This window comes from Ambystoma mexicanum, chromosome 4q, assembly GCF_040938575.1.
Source record: "Ambystoma mexicanum isolate Mex_15411 chromosome 4q, UKY_AmexF1_1, whole genome shotgun sequence".
NCBI lineage: Eukaryota > Metazoa > Chordata > Amphibia > Caudata > Ambystomatidae > Ambystoma > Ambystoma mexicanum.
Genome location: NC_090928.1, coordinates 415,007,671 through 415,023,539, shown reverse-complemented (window position 1 = coordinate 415,023,539; position 15,869 = coordinate 415,007,671). Strand labels below are relative to the sequence as shown.

The 15,869-nt window shown below is 46.0% G+C and overlaps 1 protein-coding gene across 7 annotated transcripts in view; it reads right to left on the bottom strand.

Annotated features, from left to right (window-relative positions):
- Window positions 1–15,869, bottom strand: part of ZNF124 (zinc finger protein 124) — a 567,552-nt gene that overhangs the window by 364,963 nt on the left and 186,720 nt on the right. For 5 of the 7 annotated variants that reach the window (XM_069607991.1, XM_069607996.1, XM_069607992.1 and 2 more), the window contains exon 4: window positions 2,438–2,551. The exons of the other annotated variants lie outside the window; for them this stretch is intronic. In XM_069607991.1, coding sequence (XP_069464092.1) covers window positions 2,438–2,551 — 114 coding nt within the window. The remainder of the gene's footprint in view (window positions 1–2,437; window positions 2,552–15,869) is intronic. 7 annotated transcript variants of the gene reach the window in all.

The window sequence follows — 15,869 nt, the reverse complement described above, 5'->3', positions numbered from 1 at the left end:
CGGTCATGGCTGGAGGCAGCAGTAAAAATTCTGGTTCCCGTTATCGTATTTTTCTTGGTCCTCTTCTGCAGGTGCCAAGTGGGTCTCCGATGCTGTGTTCATATAATCCCTAATAGTGCAAAGATGATGGTATCAATTGGGGGGATCTAAAACACCTTGCCATACAATAAAGAGCGAAACTCAAACTAATATTTCTGGGGTTGTAGATATGTCGGGTGGGGATGAGTTTGTTACTGTAGAAGTAATGAAAGGGGGGAATGTTGGGAAGGAGCTAGTGCCTTCCTGAACCCCCCCCCACCCCCCCCAAGAGCTTTACAACTAGGCAAAACTTCTGTACGCACTAGAGCACAGAGAAAGCTTTTTTTATGCAAAAATAATCACACAGAGACGTGGCCAGGCACTGAATAAAGATAATAGTTATTTACACCTTATATTTAAATACTAGCTGAATGAATTTGTAAAAATGTTAAATTGTATTTAGTTTTTCTCAAAGCACGGTAAAGAGCAGAATGCTCTGTCCCAAAAGGAATGCAGCCTGTGCTAAAAATAGACTACAGGCATTGCCTGGTGTTTGCTAGCTCTGGCAGAGCACACGGAGTGGCTGAGCAGCTGTTTCCTATCCATCAAAAGCCCATGCACACTAAGAATAGGGGAATGTACATGTTCATGCACACAATGCAACATTATGTGAAAATAAGGTTTTAAGGGGAATTACTGGACCAGATAAAATGTGGGTATATTGAGTGGAGTATGGAGAGTATGACAGGAAAATGTGTTTATATATAAATGTTTATAATATAGAAAAAGGATGATAAAAATGAGCTACAATGTATTTTTGCATAACTAGCAATATGCTAAGTAGTTTGTCCTAAATGGCAACCAGGCCATGCAGGAAGGAAGACTGCAGCATCCCTTGTAAGGGAAGGAGCACAGTTTTGGATGAGCCATGCCAGCATCCAGTCTCCAAGTTAAAAAGTATATAAGGCTCCTCCTTTGCACCTGTACACATTAAACGTGTTATCCTTGCAAGATAAAGACTCTTGGCCGCAACTCCATAGAGGGGTGAACTTTAATCTGGTGTGAGCGTGATTAGGGGTACCCGTATACTTGTAAGTTGGGCTACCTATCAAGGATAAGAGGACAGGAACAACAAGCAGGTGTGGGTTGTTCTGGTGAGGTCAAGGGTGGAGAAGGCAGACGTGTTTCTCTAGATGTGGAGGAAGGACGGTGGAGCAGAGCGTGGAAGAGAATTACAGAGTGTGTGCAGGTGAGGTACTGGTTGGTGAGACAAAGTGGTGCTTGGGTGCACGTCTGATACAGGAGTGAGGCTAAGTGGGAAAGTAGGGGAGTGAGCGAGGCTAAGTGAAAAGGTGATTGAAAAAGTGAAAAGAGGGTGACTATGGGACACTCTAGTACATTGGTGAAGTAGCGGGGAGGGGAGAAGGCAGTGGTTGGAGTGGAGAGTAGAGAGTGGTGGGAGTAGAGAGCAGTTGGAGGAGAGGAGTGGGCCTGGAGAGAAGAGACGTGGGAGTGGAGAAGGGAGTGAAGAGTAGTACAGTGAAGGAGAGTAGGAGTAGGTGGAAGAGACAAAGAGAAGGAAGCAAAGGGAGGAGATTAGAAGGAAGGTGAAGGAAGGTAAGAACATCACAGTGAGGAGAAGAAGGCAGTGAGAGGAAACATGTTGAATGAGACTTGGGGGGGATCTGATCATTTTTCTTGGGGATGCCAGGTTATGACCCACCTAGAAGACCTTTTAAGGAGTAAGAAAGAGAAGGTGGTTGTCGTTAAGCCTTAATCCCTAGTCAACAAGACTCTATACAGTAGGGGTTACTGATCTCTAGTGACCACCTTGGGATTTTGGGAAGTCGAGCTTAGGTGGAGGGAGGCCGGGGGGAGATGAGAGAAAGGGTGCCAGCCCTTAGTTGGACCCTGTTAAAGTTCAGAATAATAACCCTCAGACCATTGAGAGTTGTGTTCTTGAGGTCATCCGTGACATAGTTCAAGTTAATGTTTGACCATCTGAGTCTTGTAGAAATGTTAATTAGACCATGTATTCTTGACTGCCCAAACCTAATTGAGTTCACCCAGAATCAATTAATTTGTAATCCCTGTTTTACAGATGTATAATTGTTTCAGTAATGAAATGTGCCAACCATATGAATATCAACACTCACTAGTGTTACTGTCAGAAGAAGCAGAAACCGTGGAGAGTAGAAAAAGGTTCCCATGCAATAAACCTCCTATTTGGGGTTAAAACGAACTATTGAAAATCAGTAGTTGGGTAATCCTGTAGTATTGTAAAAGTAACTTTTTGTAGGAATTTAGGAACTGTGCCTATGTCCTGTGAACCCCCATATATATGAGAAAGAGAAGAGTCAGAGGTAGTCCTTTCTGTTCTAACACAAAATATTCAAGGTGTTCCTAGATTATTTCTGACCTGTGTTGAGGCACTCATGATCCCTTCTGTCTGTGTCTGGAGGACCCAAGTTCATACAGAGATGTTCCTCTCGGTTTATCCCACATAAAATATCAGTCTTGGTAAACATTTCAACTGCAAGATAAAGACAGAAAAGCATAATCCATACTCTCATATTAGAAAAATGTGCTTTGCCTTACTGTGTTATTTCTTATTTTAATAAAAATGATTTGAAAAACGTATTTTTCACGAAAATGCATTCAGGTAATCCCCACACGTAAAAGCAGCTTCTGGTACTGGAGTAATTATTCCATTGAACTATGGTGCAGAATATATTTTAAAGCAATTAACAATATGCAGTGCATAGCTTCTGGTCAAGGGATTCCCATCACTTATCACCAAAGAGAAGTCCAAAGGAAAGGCAGGAGATGGTCAATGCACGTTCACGTGTTCCTATACCCATGACTCTACACAAGCCACAGACAATAAACAACTGTCATTATGTAATCTCGCCCAGCAATAACCTGTACATGCTTTAACCAAGATACAACCTTGTGTAAACCGCATTTAACAGGGGAGAAACACCTCACACTTTGTTCGATCTCAGCAGTGCCTCCAAAGTGTGAGGTGTTTCTCCCCTTGATTCTGTAGGAAGGTGTGAGCAGCAACTTGTATGGGACCTGAGTAGGGATACTTTCACCTTATTAATTTGTAATCCATGTCTCTCAGATGTATAATTGTTTCAGTAATTAAATGTGCCAACCATAATAATATCAACACTCACTACTGCTGCTGTCAGAGGAAGCCGAAACCATGGACATGTGAAAATGAAAACCAGGGGGATGAAATGTGACCCATCTGGTACAGGCCTATTGCAGACCTCTAGTAAATGCAGAGTGCACTACAGGGAGATATGGTCCTGTCCTATGTTCGGTCAGCCCTGATGACTGCCCGTTGCTTCGAATAACCTGGTTAAATAACCACACATAGCCTTATGTATTTGGCAATGCTAGAACAGCCTTTTTATATGAAGGAAGGTGTATAAAATGTCACAACATCAGCGACTTTACACCTCTGGGCCCCTAGAGTGTGGCACTCCCAGTTAATACATGGAATAAAAAAATACTTAAATGATGGGTATATTTCATACCTTAAATAAATAAGTAGCCAGGTAACATGTGTTCATCGACATCTGATTATAAATAATTAAATAGCATCAATTCAGTCACCTGGGCAGAGGGGTGTTTGAATGGGTATAGTTCATACATTAAATAAATTACTGACTGTAATGGGTCACATTACCGGTCGTAATCTAGTGCCTAACATCAATATGGCAGCTTTTACAAGTACTAGCCTCCCATCACATTGGCAATCACCAGAGTCAACACCAGACTCCCTAAACTCTTGGTAGCTGCAGACCACCACATGGACGCACAACACCTTGGATACAGACCCACCAATCAACACCAGACAGAACAGCCGAAGTACCCAACCACTACCCTTTGACAGGCGAGCTCCATAACCTGTCCTAAAGGGAATCTACAATTTCCCAAAGTACTGCCTATGTTCTTAGTTCAGAAACAGGTAGATTACCGACAAACTGGCTGGACATAAACAGAGAAAAGAAAAAGTTCTGTGTCAGCTCGAAACCGGTGCTGCTTGGGCGAACCGTCCTTTTCCGACGTCAGGTTTCCCTTCCCATACCTCTGCACTAGACCCGCACCCGAAAGGGAAGCGCCACACAGTATAAAAAAGAACTTTGGGGGGAAGGGCAGACCAATAATAACAAACAACCCAGTGCCAAACTGGGCCACTGCAGAGTGGAGGAATACCTCCAAACAGGGTCAGTGACACCCTCTAGATACTCCTGGGGCCTTTCACCTGGTCCCCTGAAGGGGCAACCGATGCTTGCCTGGAGGTGAAATACCTCAGCAACACACCTTGTGAGATTACATCTAAAGTAATGCCACTCTGCGTTCCCTATGACAGGTCTTATGCAAACTCATTCAGGCTTGTCGGTAAAAACCATGTGTTATCATTACACAGCCCACGCTGTATCATATGCCCCTTCTCCACACTTTCCCACTCCTACCTCTCAGCCGCGATCCGACAATGGGAGAAAGCGGAAGGATCTGTCCCTCACCGAGCTGATGGCAGCACTAGAAAAAAAAGCACCAGCCCACTCTCTCCCTCGATCACGACACGGCTCTCCTTCTCAACCCTGGGGTAATGGAGAGGGAAATACCGGCCTGGAAACCGAACAGCCTCAGAGGAAGTACCTTCACAGTGAAGGCGTTGCTGCCCTCCCTGTTCCTCCGAGTTCCCCGTTGCCCTGTCACGGGGATTCCTTAATGGTTTCATTTCCCCACGGGACCTTCCACCTGCATTACAACGCAGGGGAGCTCCCGTCAGTGATGAGGTGAAATCACCTCACACACACGCCCACTCCCCCTGCTGGGTGAGTGTACCATCTCCACCTGTGAAGCCCATACTGCTGGAAACACAGGAAGAGAGAGAAATGCCCGCCCGGACAAACACACAAAAACAGCCCATTCATAAAATAGAACCCAGAATTAAATGCAGTTTTACACCTGAATACCTCAGAAAGGTCTGGTAATACATTCGGAGAAGGGAGTCAGTACGCTCAGATTGGAAGGTAAGGAGAATTGAGGAAGTGGCGTAGATACCAAGGGGAGGAGTGGGTGCTAAGGGGATAGTGTGGCTGCCCACAGGTAGGGGAGGAGTGAGATATGGCAGAAGCCAGATATGAGGAAAAGAGTGAGGTTAAAACAGAGAGGCAACACAAAATTGCACCTGGGACCAGGAGGGCACAAATACTGGGTGGTAGTGTTTCTATATTTTCTATCTGTTCACGGCACGGAGACAGCCATGCTTGATCTGAAGTCTAATCTGTCCTCCATTATCGATCCCGTCCACCCTTCTCTTCTTATGCTTTTAGATATTTCCACCACGTTCGACTTGGTCGACCACGATCTCATGGCTTCCAGGTTGCAATCACTTGTAGGTTGTACTGAGCTAACCACACAATAGCTAGTCTATTTTCTGGGCCCACACAATGCTCGTGTGGCTATACACAATTTCTCATCCATTCCATCTTTGTTGACGTGAGGTGTGCCTCAGGGTTCTTCTCTTTCTCCCACCCTCTTCAACATTTACATACTCCCCCTTCTTTTGTTGCTTGATGACCTGGGTGTCCTTTATAGCAATTATGCCGATGACACTCCGGTCATCCTCGAACTTTCTGGCTCTTACTCTACCGACTCTAATGCCATCTCGGCCATCTACTCAATCATTCATTCATTCTTGGATGGCTCTGAATTTTATGGCAATGAACGCGGATAAGACTGAACTTCTTATTGCCGCCTCTAGTCATATGTTAAAAGAACCTTCCTGCTGATTACGCTTCATTTTCTATTGCCAATGTCTGTATCCCTGTGGTTCAAAGCGTTAAGACGCTTGGGGTCACCATTGACACCAAACTTTCCATGCATGCCCACGTAGCTAAAACACGAAACACAAAAAAAAGCATCTTTAAATGTTCCACCCATTCCTAAATTATCTGTGAGCAGAGCAGAAAACCACCCCATCCATTTTAATTTCTCTAAAGTATCTATCATAGAGGTGTAAAGAATCATCCTATCTCTCAAACCAACCAACTGCCCGGGTGATCCCTGTCCAGCACAACTCATCAAGGATGCAGCTCGAGACCTGTCACCTTTCATACCCAAGCTCATCAACGTGTCCTTTGGCACCGGCACCATCCCCACTAACCTCAAAGAATCGTGGGTACTCCCACTACTAAAAAAAAACAAAAAAAAAAAACTCTTGATCCATTAACTCCCACCAAATATAGGCTAATCGCAACAGTCCCGTTCCTTCTAAAAATACTAGATAAAGTGGCCTACATGCAAATTCAAAAATACCTGCAACTACACCACCTGCTAGGAGCCAGACAGTCAGGCTTCCGCCCGCAACATGGAACTGAGACCGCCCTCATCGACGAGCTCAGAGACAGCAGAAAATTAGCTCTACTGTTACTCCTAGACCACTCAGCTGCTTTTGATTTGGTAGATGATACAATCCTATGCAACCATCTCGACAAAGCAGCACACTTCTCCAAATATGCCATAACCTGGATTAGATCTTTCCTAAGCGGCAGAACAATGAGGGCCTTCTCGCACTCAGCAGCGGCAGGTCTCATTCCTATCACCTGCGTGGTGCCACAGGGGTCCTGCGTCTCGCCCACACTGTACAATATCTTTACCAAGCCCCTCTTCGATGATCTGGACCATCTTGGTATCACCTACACTACTACTCAGATCCTCCTCCCACTTACAGGGGATTACGACAAGGATTTAGCCTTGGTAAATAGAGTGTACATCATCATCCATGCATGGATGGCCATGCATGGTCTATGCCTGAATGATGATAAAACAGAACTCATCATCCTGGGTACCCCCACTAACCTAACAAAATTAGGACCCGACTACACCTTCTTAATTGACGGCAACCTCATTAAGGTAGCACAAGAAGTAAAAACATTACGTTTTTACCTCGCCTCCACATTATCATCCTCTAAACAGGTCAACACGCTAGCGTCCTCCACAGCGTACACGTGCAAACTCATTAGAACCGGCAAGCCATTTCTCTCGAATAATAGCTGTACCATCCTGGCCAGAGCCCTCATCCTGTCCCGTCTGGACTACTGTAACGCCCTATACATAGGCTCCAACAAATCCATCATTACCAGAATCCAAACCCTACAAAACAATGCCCTTAGAGCAGCCTTGTGCTCTCTTCTCTCCAGAAGAGAGCACATCTCCGAGAGTAGACAAAACAACTGGCTGCGGACCAATGACAAAATCCTATTAAAAACTGCGTCACTCACTCACAAATCTCTTAACACCACCGCACCCATCTACCTCTCTGAGAGATTCCACAAACGGACATCCTCAAGACCAACTAGATCAATAAACCTGGACTGCTTGTCCATTCCCAAATTCAAACGATCGACGATGGGTGGCAACAGCTTCCCTGTTAAAGCGGTCAAACTATGGAACGCCATGTCTCCCTCCCTAAGAGCAGACCAGCCCCATCAGAATTTCAGAAACAATACCATCCTATTGCTAAAATCCACTGACCACTAACCGCACGACTATGCAACTGAATTGCAACTCACAACACCTGCCTGATAATCCCTTGGCGCTAACCTCACTTCTATGTGCAATACCTGTAATATTCTGTAAATATCTGCATATCCTGCTTGTATAATAATGTATAGTAACGTTGCTTTGTATGACTGCCTGTAACCCTGTGACTCACCGCAACTAAGCTTTGCATATTCTTGTACCTGCTGCGCCCCGATACCCTTGGGTCTGGCGTGCATTACAAATAATAAACAAACAAGTCACATGTGGTTGGATTAACAAGCAGCTCGGCTCATTACAGCCCTTTCTATCTGTAAGCAACATGTCTCTTGGCCACCGCTCTTGTCAACCCTTGGACTGTCAACCGGTTGGATTATTAGAACAGCCTTTTGGCCGGTACAGCCTCTACCAACATCGCAGCTCTTCAGACTACTCAAAATGGCGCTGTTCGTGCTGTATTTGGTCTCTCAAGACGGCATTCCATCACTGAAGCCCAGAAAAGTCCACATTGGCTTCCTATCAGGCACAGGGTTTCATTCAAGATTCTCACACTTACCTTCAAATGCCTGAATGCCACTGCACCCAGCTACCTTTCAGCACAGATTCATCGCTATATTCCAGAACGGTCTCTTAGGTCCGCTGAACAGGCAAGACTTTGCCAGCCTCGTATCCATCTTGCTAAATATGGTAAAACAAACTTTGATGTTGTTGCTCCAGCACTATGGAATTTGATTCCAATTCATCTAAGTCTTCCCCCACTTTGGTCATCTTCAAAAAGAACCTGAAGACCTTCCTTTTTACCTCGCCATAGCTCTATGCTCTCTGATCTCAATCTTTCTCTACTTCTGATTGTTTTTTTTTTTCTGTCTGTTCTTGTTTTGTTCTATGTGCGCTGTGAGGCCTGCGAGCGATTTGGCGCTATACCAAGAATTTAAACAAAGGGCCAATTACAAAGTTGGACAACTTAAAACAAATGGGGGTCTACCCCAAACAAAACAGATGTCAGGATAGCATTTCCCTTTGCTTTGGTTCTTGCCTTATCAGGAACCCAATATCGTTCTCAATATCTCTGCTGCAGTTTCTGGATAACCACACCCTCTCAGCCTGAGGAGAAAACGTTGTGGTTCAAACAGTTCCAAAGTGGTTGCCTCACCCTTCCTGGCATTGTGGGCTCTCGAGTGACTCGACCCTTCTTTTTCTTCATCTTGGCCTAAACTATATGCTGGCTTTCTGGGGACCTCTACTCAATGACTCACTCTATCCTACATTCTTGTCAGTGGGACTAGCTCGCAGTGAGCTAAAGCGGGGCCTCTGGGATATGATTACTCTTCTGGCCTCTCCTTTCCTGCCTCTATACACTTATCGTAAATTCCCTGACCACAACTCAAACCTCATCACTGCGACAAGTGGTAGGCCTACCAGGGAGAAATCCAGAGCCAGTCCTAACCCCCTCTGGTGGACGGTGGATGCTCAGAGGGCCCGAATTCCTGCCCCCCACACAGCTTGTGCCAGTACGTCTTGTGCAGTCCATAATTGTCTCACACCATGCCTCATGCAAAAAATGATTGTCAGATCTTTTTCTGTTTCAGAAATCACAAAGATAACCTTCCGGAATAGCTACAGAGAGCGAGACACCCTTCACTGGTATCTGTGCCCCAGAAATGGCAGCAAATCCGGAACCGCATTGAGACAAACAACACGGTGGACTGGCGTATCATGCCGGAAGAGAGAGGGCACAGATCGAGCTGACATCACGCAGTAGGCAACTGAGCCCTGCAGCCTCCTACCAAGCTGGCAGAAACACCACCACTGGCACGAGCCACCCTAGAGCACCAGGGACACACTGAGGGGGACTCAGACCCTCCCTACACCAGTTTTTACCTGTGGGGTCACAGGACCAAAGCCCCATAAAACAAACACTAAGATTTCCCCCTCCCAGGCCGCCATTGCAGTTCCGCGGTGGGTCAACATGGGGCAATCGGGCAGGGTTTAGCCCCTTAATTGTAAACATTTCCTGCTTCTGCCACATACGGGGAGGAGCAAACAGGGCCAAATGGCCCAGGCACAAAGACCAAATCCAGGAAGGGGGAAGGAGGTTAAAAGGACAGAAAAGCAAGTGAGAAGTGTGGGTTGTTCGGGTGAGGTTAGTGAAGGTGGTGGATCAAGAGACCAACAGCAGGAAGGAAGGAGCGGCAGATTGTGGATGTGATTTCTGGAGATGGTGAGGTGGGTAGTGAGTGTAAGTGGGACTGCAATGTGAGTGTACGTGTTAGGTACAAGCGTTAGTAGAGTAAATAGTGTAGGGAGGGACTATGAAGTAAGTGGTTACTGAGTGAAAGGAGGGCGTTTGGGTAGTAGTAGTTGGTGGGAGGAGTGGCAGTTGGAGGGGGAGTAGAGGTATGTAGGAGGTAGGAGTAGTAGTGTACAGGAAAGCGTAGTGATAGCAGAGAGTAGGTAATAACATCTAAGAGTGGAGGTGGGAACTAGAAGAGTGAGAGAGGTTGAAGGCACAGGGGAACGGTGGGAGGAGTGAGTAGGGGGGGCAGGACAAGACAAGGGAGAGGAGAAGCAAGGTACCTGCAAGGTACTATCCCCATCCTTCTAGTCCCAGAGGGAGATTACAATGATAAGGTCAACGGCGTTTAGGCTGAACACCAAAGCTTATTTCGCTTTTAGCATACAGAGGTTGAAACAATCGGTATATACTAACCAGGGTATAAGGCTTTCTGGTTTAGGGAGGAGGTGCTTGGAGCCTAGAGAGAGGGATGGCCTTAGAGCCCATCGATTCTTCAAGAAAACATCTCTGAGAATTGGACGGATTCTTGTTCCATCTGTGACAAATGGTGCAATACACTCCGATACAGAGGTCACACATTGTAGTGCAAAATGAGGGTGTGCAAGTGACAAGTACAGCAAGACCGCCCTCCCTCCCCAGAGTCACAGCAGGCTGTGGCCTATATGGGGATAAAGAGGTAACATCCCTCACAGTGGACAAGACCTGGTTCAAACCAGGTTGAAAATGTAGATACCGGACAGAAGCTATGCAAGAGTGACCTCGAAGTCTGGGCTGGCCCATTAGAATTCCTTGGAGGTCAGAGCAATCGACCGGGATTACTGAGGTGAAGTTGGGGCAATCCTGAGTGGAAACAAGGTCAACCTTTAGCCCATCTAATATGCGAGAATATATATTCCACACATAGAGAAAGTTGAAACCCTAGAGTCAAAAAGAGCCAAAGCATGGCTTGGTGGGATGACTGAAGTTAGAGACCTAGAAGACCAAACTTGCTTCGTTGATTTCGCAGAAGCTCAGTGAACAGATCTGCTCCAAGATCAGGTCACAAGACTTTGGTTTCGGAAGTTGAGAGTAGAACACTGAAGATCCCACACTTCATATAAAAGGGAGGACCTATCGAGTTAATATACACCCAAGAGGGGATTGTGTCAATTACCACCAGCTACTGATCCAAAGTCGTTCCAGAAAGCGGTCATGGAATTAGCCCACCCCAACCTAACAGCAGGACCTTTTGGGCTAGAAAAACTCACAAGGCAGTGCTCTACCAGTATTACTAAAACCGTGGGTGGTCCCCTGAATGAACCAATTGGAAAACCAATTCTAAAGAGCCACACTCTTGTGTAAGACAGGTGGCCATCATAGACTTTATCAAAAATGAATCTGATAGAAAGCACACACATAAATGAAAACATTTATTATTTGTCAATTTTTCATTTATGTGCGTGCTTTCTATCAGATTCATTTTGATAAAGTCTATAATAGCCACCTGTCTTTTATCAGAGTGTGGCTCTTTAGAATTGGTTTTCCAATTGGTTCATTGAGGGGACCACCCCTTTTTTTTGTGCTATCTTTATAACTCATTTGTCCACTCTATGCCTTTGAGTTTCTCCCTTCTGTTACGCCAATCAGTATTACTGGTCAGGGGTATATGCCAAGATAAACATTCTGCACATACTGTCTCAACTGTCAGGCGATCTCTCCTTGTTATGTGATTTGAGCTCCACTGCAACTGCTGCCCATCATAGAGGTACCCTTCTGATGGATCAGCATGGATTTACTCAGGCCCTAGGAACCATCGACAACCGATATATATTGGTGATTGTCGGCTATGTGACTCGATATCCAGAGGCTTTCCAATGAAAAGCAAGACCACAAAAGCCATACTGAAGGTGATGATGATTTGCTTCACAAGGCTTTCCCACAGAAATACTTATCGACCAGGAGAGCAATTTCATGTCGAAACAAAATGAGCGAAATGAAGACCCACATGAAAATCTGCACTCTGGAAATGTCCATCAGCCCCATAAAGATGGCTTAGCGCAGGGGTCTGCAGCCTTTGGCTCTTCAGATATTTTGGACTGCAACTACCATCAGCCCAAGTCAGAAGTCAATGGTGAGGGATCATGTGAGTCATAGTCCAAAACACTGAGAGAGCCACAGGTAGCAGATCCTGGCTTAGTGGAACGATTTAACAAGACCTGTAAACAAACCTCAGGAAGCTAGTTTCCAAAGATGGAAGGAATTGGGACAACCTGATTCCTTGGGCTCTACTTGCAGTATAAAAGACGCTACAATCATCACCTGGATTTTCTCCTTTTGAGTTGGTCTGTGGACGGAATCCCCAGATGTACTTGAAATTCTGAGAAAAGAATGGGAGGCATACAACAGGCAGTCAACCAGCGACCACATTTTGATTAGGAACAGAGGAATACGTGGAAACGGTCTGGCTACTGGTAAACAATCCATCTGCAATAAGAGCATCAGCGACAAGAGAAATCAAGATGCCAGGTTACGCACTTTCAAAGTGGGAGAGCAGGTAATGGTCCTACTACACAAAACAAAATGCTAGCTAGATGGCATGGACCTTATGCTCTAACCAAAGGGGTCTCCTCGTTTACCTATAAAGTGCAACAAGTGGATTGCCGCAAACCCTTTGAACTTTACCATATTAATAAGATAGAAATGGAGTGGTGGTGGGACGTAACACGCAAAGACTCCTGTTACATGCGCACACTACAAGAAGGACATCATTACCCACCTAAGTAATGGTAGTAACCATCCCGGTAGAAATGACAACAGATCAAGAGTTAGATTGAGGGGTATGCCGATGTGTTTTCACCAAAACTAGGCAAATAAAAGGGATAAACCACAAATACTTACCCCGCCTGAAAGGATAATACATCTGAAGCTTTATCCGTTACCAAAGCCCAGAAATAAATAATAAGAGAACAACTCAAAAAGGGGCTTAACCTAAGAGTTATTGAAAAATGTGAGTACAATTGGACCTTACCGATTGGGCTTGTCCCGAAGCCCACAAATACATGGCATTTCTGTATTGACATTCAACGCCACAATGAGATCTCTGAATTTGGTGCGTACCCCATGCTGATGAATAGATGAGTTGGTGGAAAGACTGGCCCTTGAGAAATATATACCCACACTCCATTTAACAAAAGGCTACTGGCAGGTGCCCTTGGGGTGGGACCAAGCCTTTTGCTTTTGCTTTAGTCACACCAAGTGGATGGGTATGCCCAGACGTGGGTGCCAAGCCGGCAGGGCCAAAACACCCAAGCTACTCTTCACTGATGATGTCCAACAAGGTCGAAACATGTCTGTGGATGCTTGTAGTCTTGTGCAGAATGGACGTGACCCAGCAATTTGGGCTGAACTGTCCTTTTTGGGGGTGGGACCAATCATCATTTGCATATGGTCTTTCCCCTTATGTAATGGCTTGGCAGGCTGAAAAATGATGGTCTGGAGGTTTGCCCAGAGCTGTGCCTGTGGTCATGATTTATTCAAAACCTTCCAGCCATCAACTTTTGGTTTTGCCTCTAGATGAGGAGGCCTTCTTCACTGCAGAGGACCTGTTTCAGTGCATGGTTCTACCCTCTGGATTCCAAGTAGGCTCCTGTGATCTTTCAAAGATTGTTGGACCTCGTCCTGGCTCCCTTCCAGGCCTTCGCTAGATCCTACTTGAATGATATTGTGCTCTACAGTTACACGTGAAAAGAGCATTTACAACACCTCATAACCATAAGTAACATACTAAGGAAGGCATATCTAACCACCAACCCGACAAAATGTCATATCACCCAGTCTTCAGTTACATATTTGGATTTCAGGTAGTAAACGGCTAGGTCCTACCTCAGAGAGCCAAGATCGTTGCAGTCCAAAACACTCTTTGTCTTGTCACAAAGAAGGACATACAGGGTTTTCTGGACCTGGTTGACTGCACAGACAAACTAAAAAGGACCATTCTAACATTGTTGCATTGAACTCCAAGGTCCAGAACACCTTCAACCAACTAAGGTAACTCAATACCTACAGTTAGGCAAATCACATGAACAGTTTCTGCCCAAAAGGGTTTAATTTGTGGGCAATGCCACCAAATGTTTGCCTTCGAGCCAATCCTGTCGAACTCTCTCCAACAAAGCATATACATTTAATGAAGTCTATTGGGGTGAGATACCAATGATAGATGACCGTACAATTGTTTTCAGTGAGGGCAACACAGATATTTTCATAGGTCTGTGCCATAGAATTTCTCAGGAGGAAGGTGAAATAGTGCATTCAAGTTCTTTTTCACAACGATCCACATAGGTCAGCTTCTCATTGATATGGTTAGCTAACAACTTATATATATTGGAGATCTTATGCAGTGAGAGTTTGCGAGATATTTTTCATAGGTTAATTCTCTTCCTGCCCCACTTCTGTTATTTGGTTGGGATATCCATGGTCTTATAATAATATCTTTCGGTTACTGTAAAGACGCCAGTGGGGGGTGATCAGAATAAAGAGGAAACCAGCAGTAGAGAGAGGAAGGAAAGGAAGTTGGTTGAACACTTGGCAGAATACTGGCCCCGTACCACTAGACACAGTTCTGTGTGGAGATACCCCCCCACCTGGGCAACCTGTAGAAGAAAGATACAAGCCCCGTCCATATATTGTTCACACTAGACTTTCCAATAGTTCTGCAACCCCAAAGTACCTTGGTGTTGTAGCGTTCCTCGTCGTGGAATCGACAGCCCTTCTTGAGTGCCCTCCCTTTAAGGCAGGAGTCACGGGTCGTCGAACGTCCGACGGAGAACAGGTCGAGCTAGAACGTCGTTCCTAGCGGTGCTCTTTGACGGGGAAGCGTAAACGTCCTGCAGGGAAGAGGCATGCGGGGCGCCTCGGTGTCAATAGTTCTGGACCGCAGAGTTTGAAGAACTGTGGCCCAGCAAGGGCGTTGAGTCGTCGGCATCTGTATTCTTTTGGGTGGCGGGAAACCCACCGGCAGATGCTCCTCAGCGCGTCGACGGTCAGGCCTTCTCCAGCAGGATACAGCGGCGGCGATGCGGACAAGAGCGTCCTTGGATCAAATGAAGTTCTTCTTAGGCAAATGGGAGCACGGCAGCTCCGGTCGGCGACGGCGGTCGTCAACAGTGGCGGACAACCGTCCAGGCGCTTCTCTTTGGAGTTCCGCAGCAGTCTCCGTATCGGGTCGGCAGCCTGTCGAAGGTCTGTCTGTCAGGGAGTTTTGGCAAAGGTCAGCTGGTGCACGATGGTCCCTCGTAGCTCGAGAAGAGGGTGCCTTACCAGGTCCTCTCTGGGTCAGTCCTTGGAGCCACAGCAGCTTTCAGATTGTGAAGGAGAGCAACAGCAATTCTTCTCTTCCAGCAAGGCTTCAAGGTCAATCGTCAGTTTCACTCCAGTTACTCTTTGTAGTTTGGACTTCAGCTCTGAACACTTCTGAACACGATTCTTAGCAGTGAGAGGTCCCCAGATATACTGTTGAACTCCCATTCATTCCTCTGGGACACACTGAAGCATCCAATCACTACGAAGGGCATTCATGCAGGCAGGCAACCAATGAGGCACACAGTGCATTCAGGCCATTCACTTACCTCCAGACACTCACAACAAGTTATGTGTGTTGGGACAAGTACCGAGCCATTCAACACTTCATACTGCATTCATACCGGTTTCGGGCAGGGCTGTCTCAGTCATTGTGTCAACCACCAGATACTAGACACCCACAACATAGAATGCGTATTCGTCACACACTCCATTTACCCAGGTCCCACCCAGAGGCGTACCCATAACATACGGTTGTTGGGAAGGCTCCAGCCAGTCTGGTCAGCACTTCCCCACACTACCATATATGGAACTTCCACCCAACAGCCAGTCGGGGGGAAGGGACAGAGTCAGGGCTTCCCAGGACTTCGGGAAGATCAAGGTAACAGGTGATGGAAGGCAAGAGGCCATGGGGGCCATTTTGTCTCCATCAGGA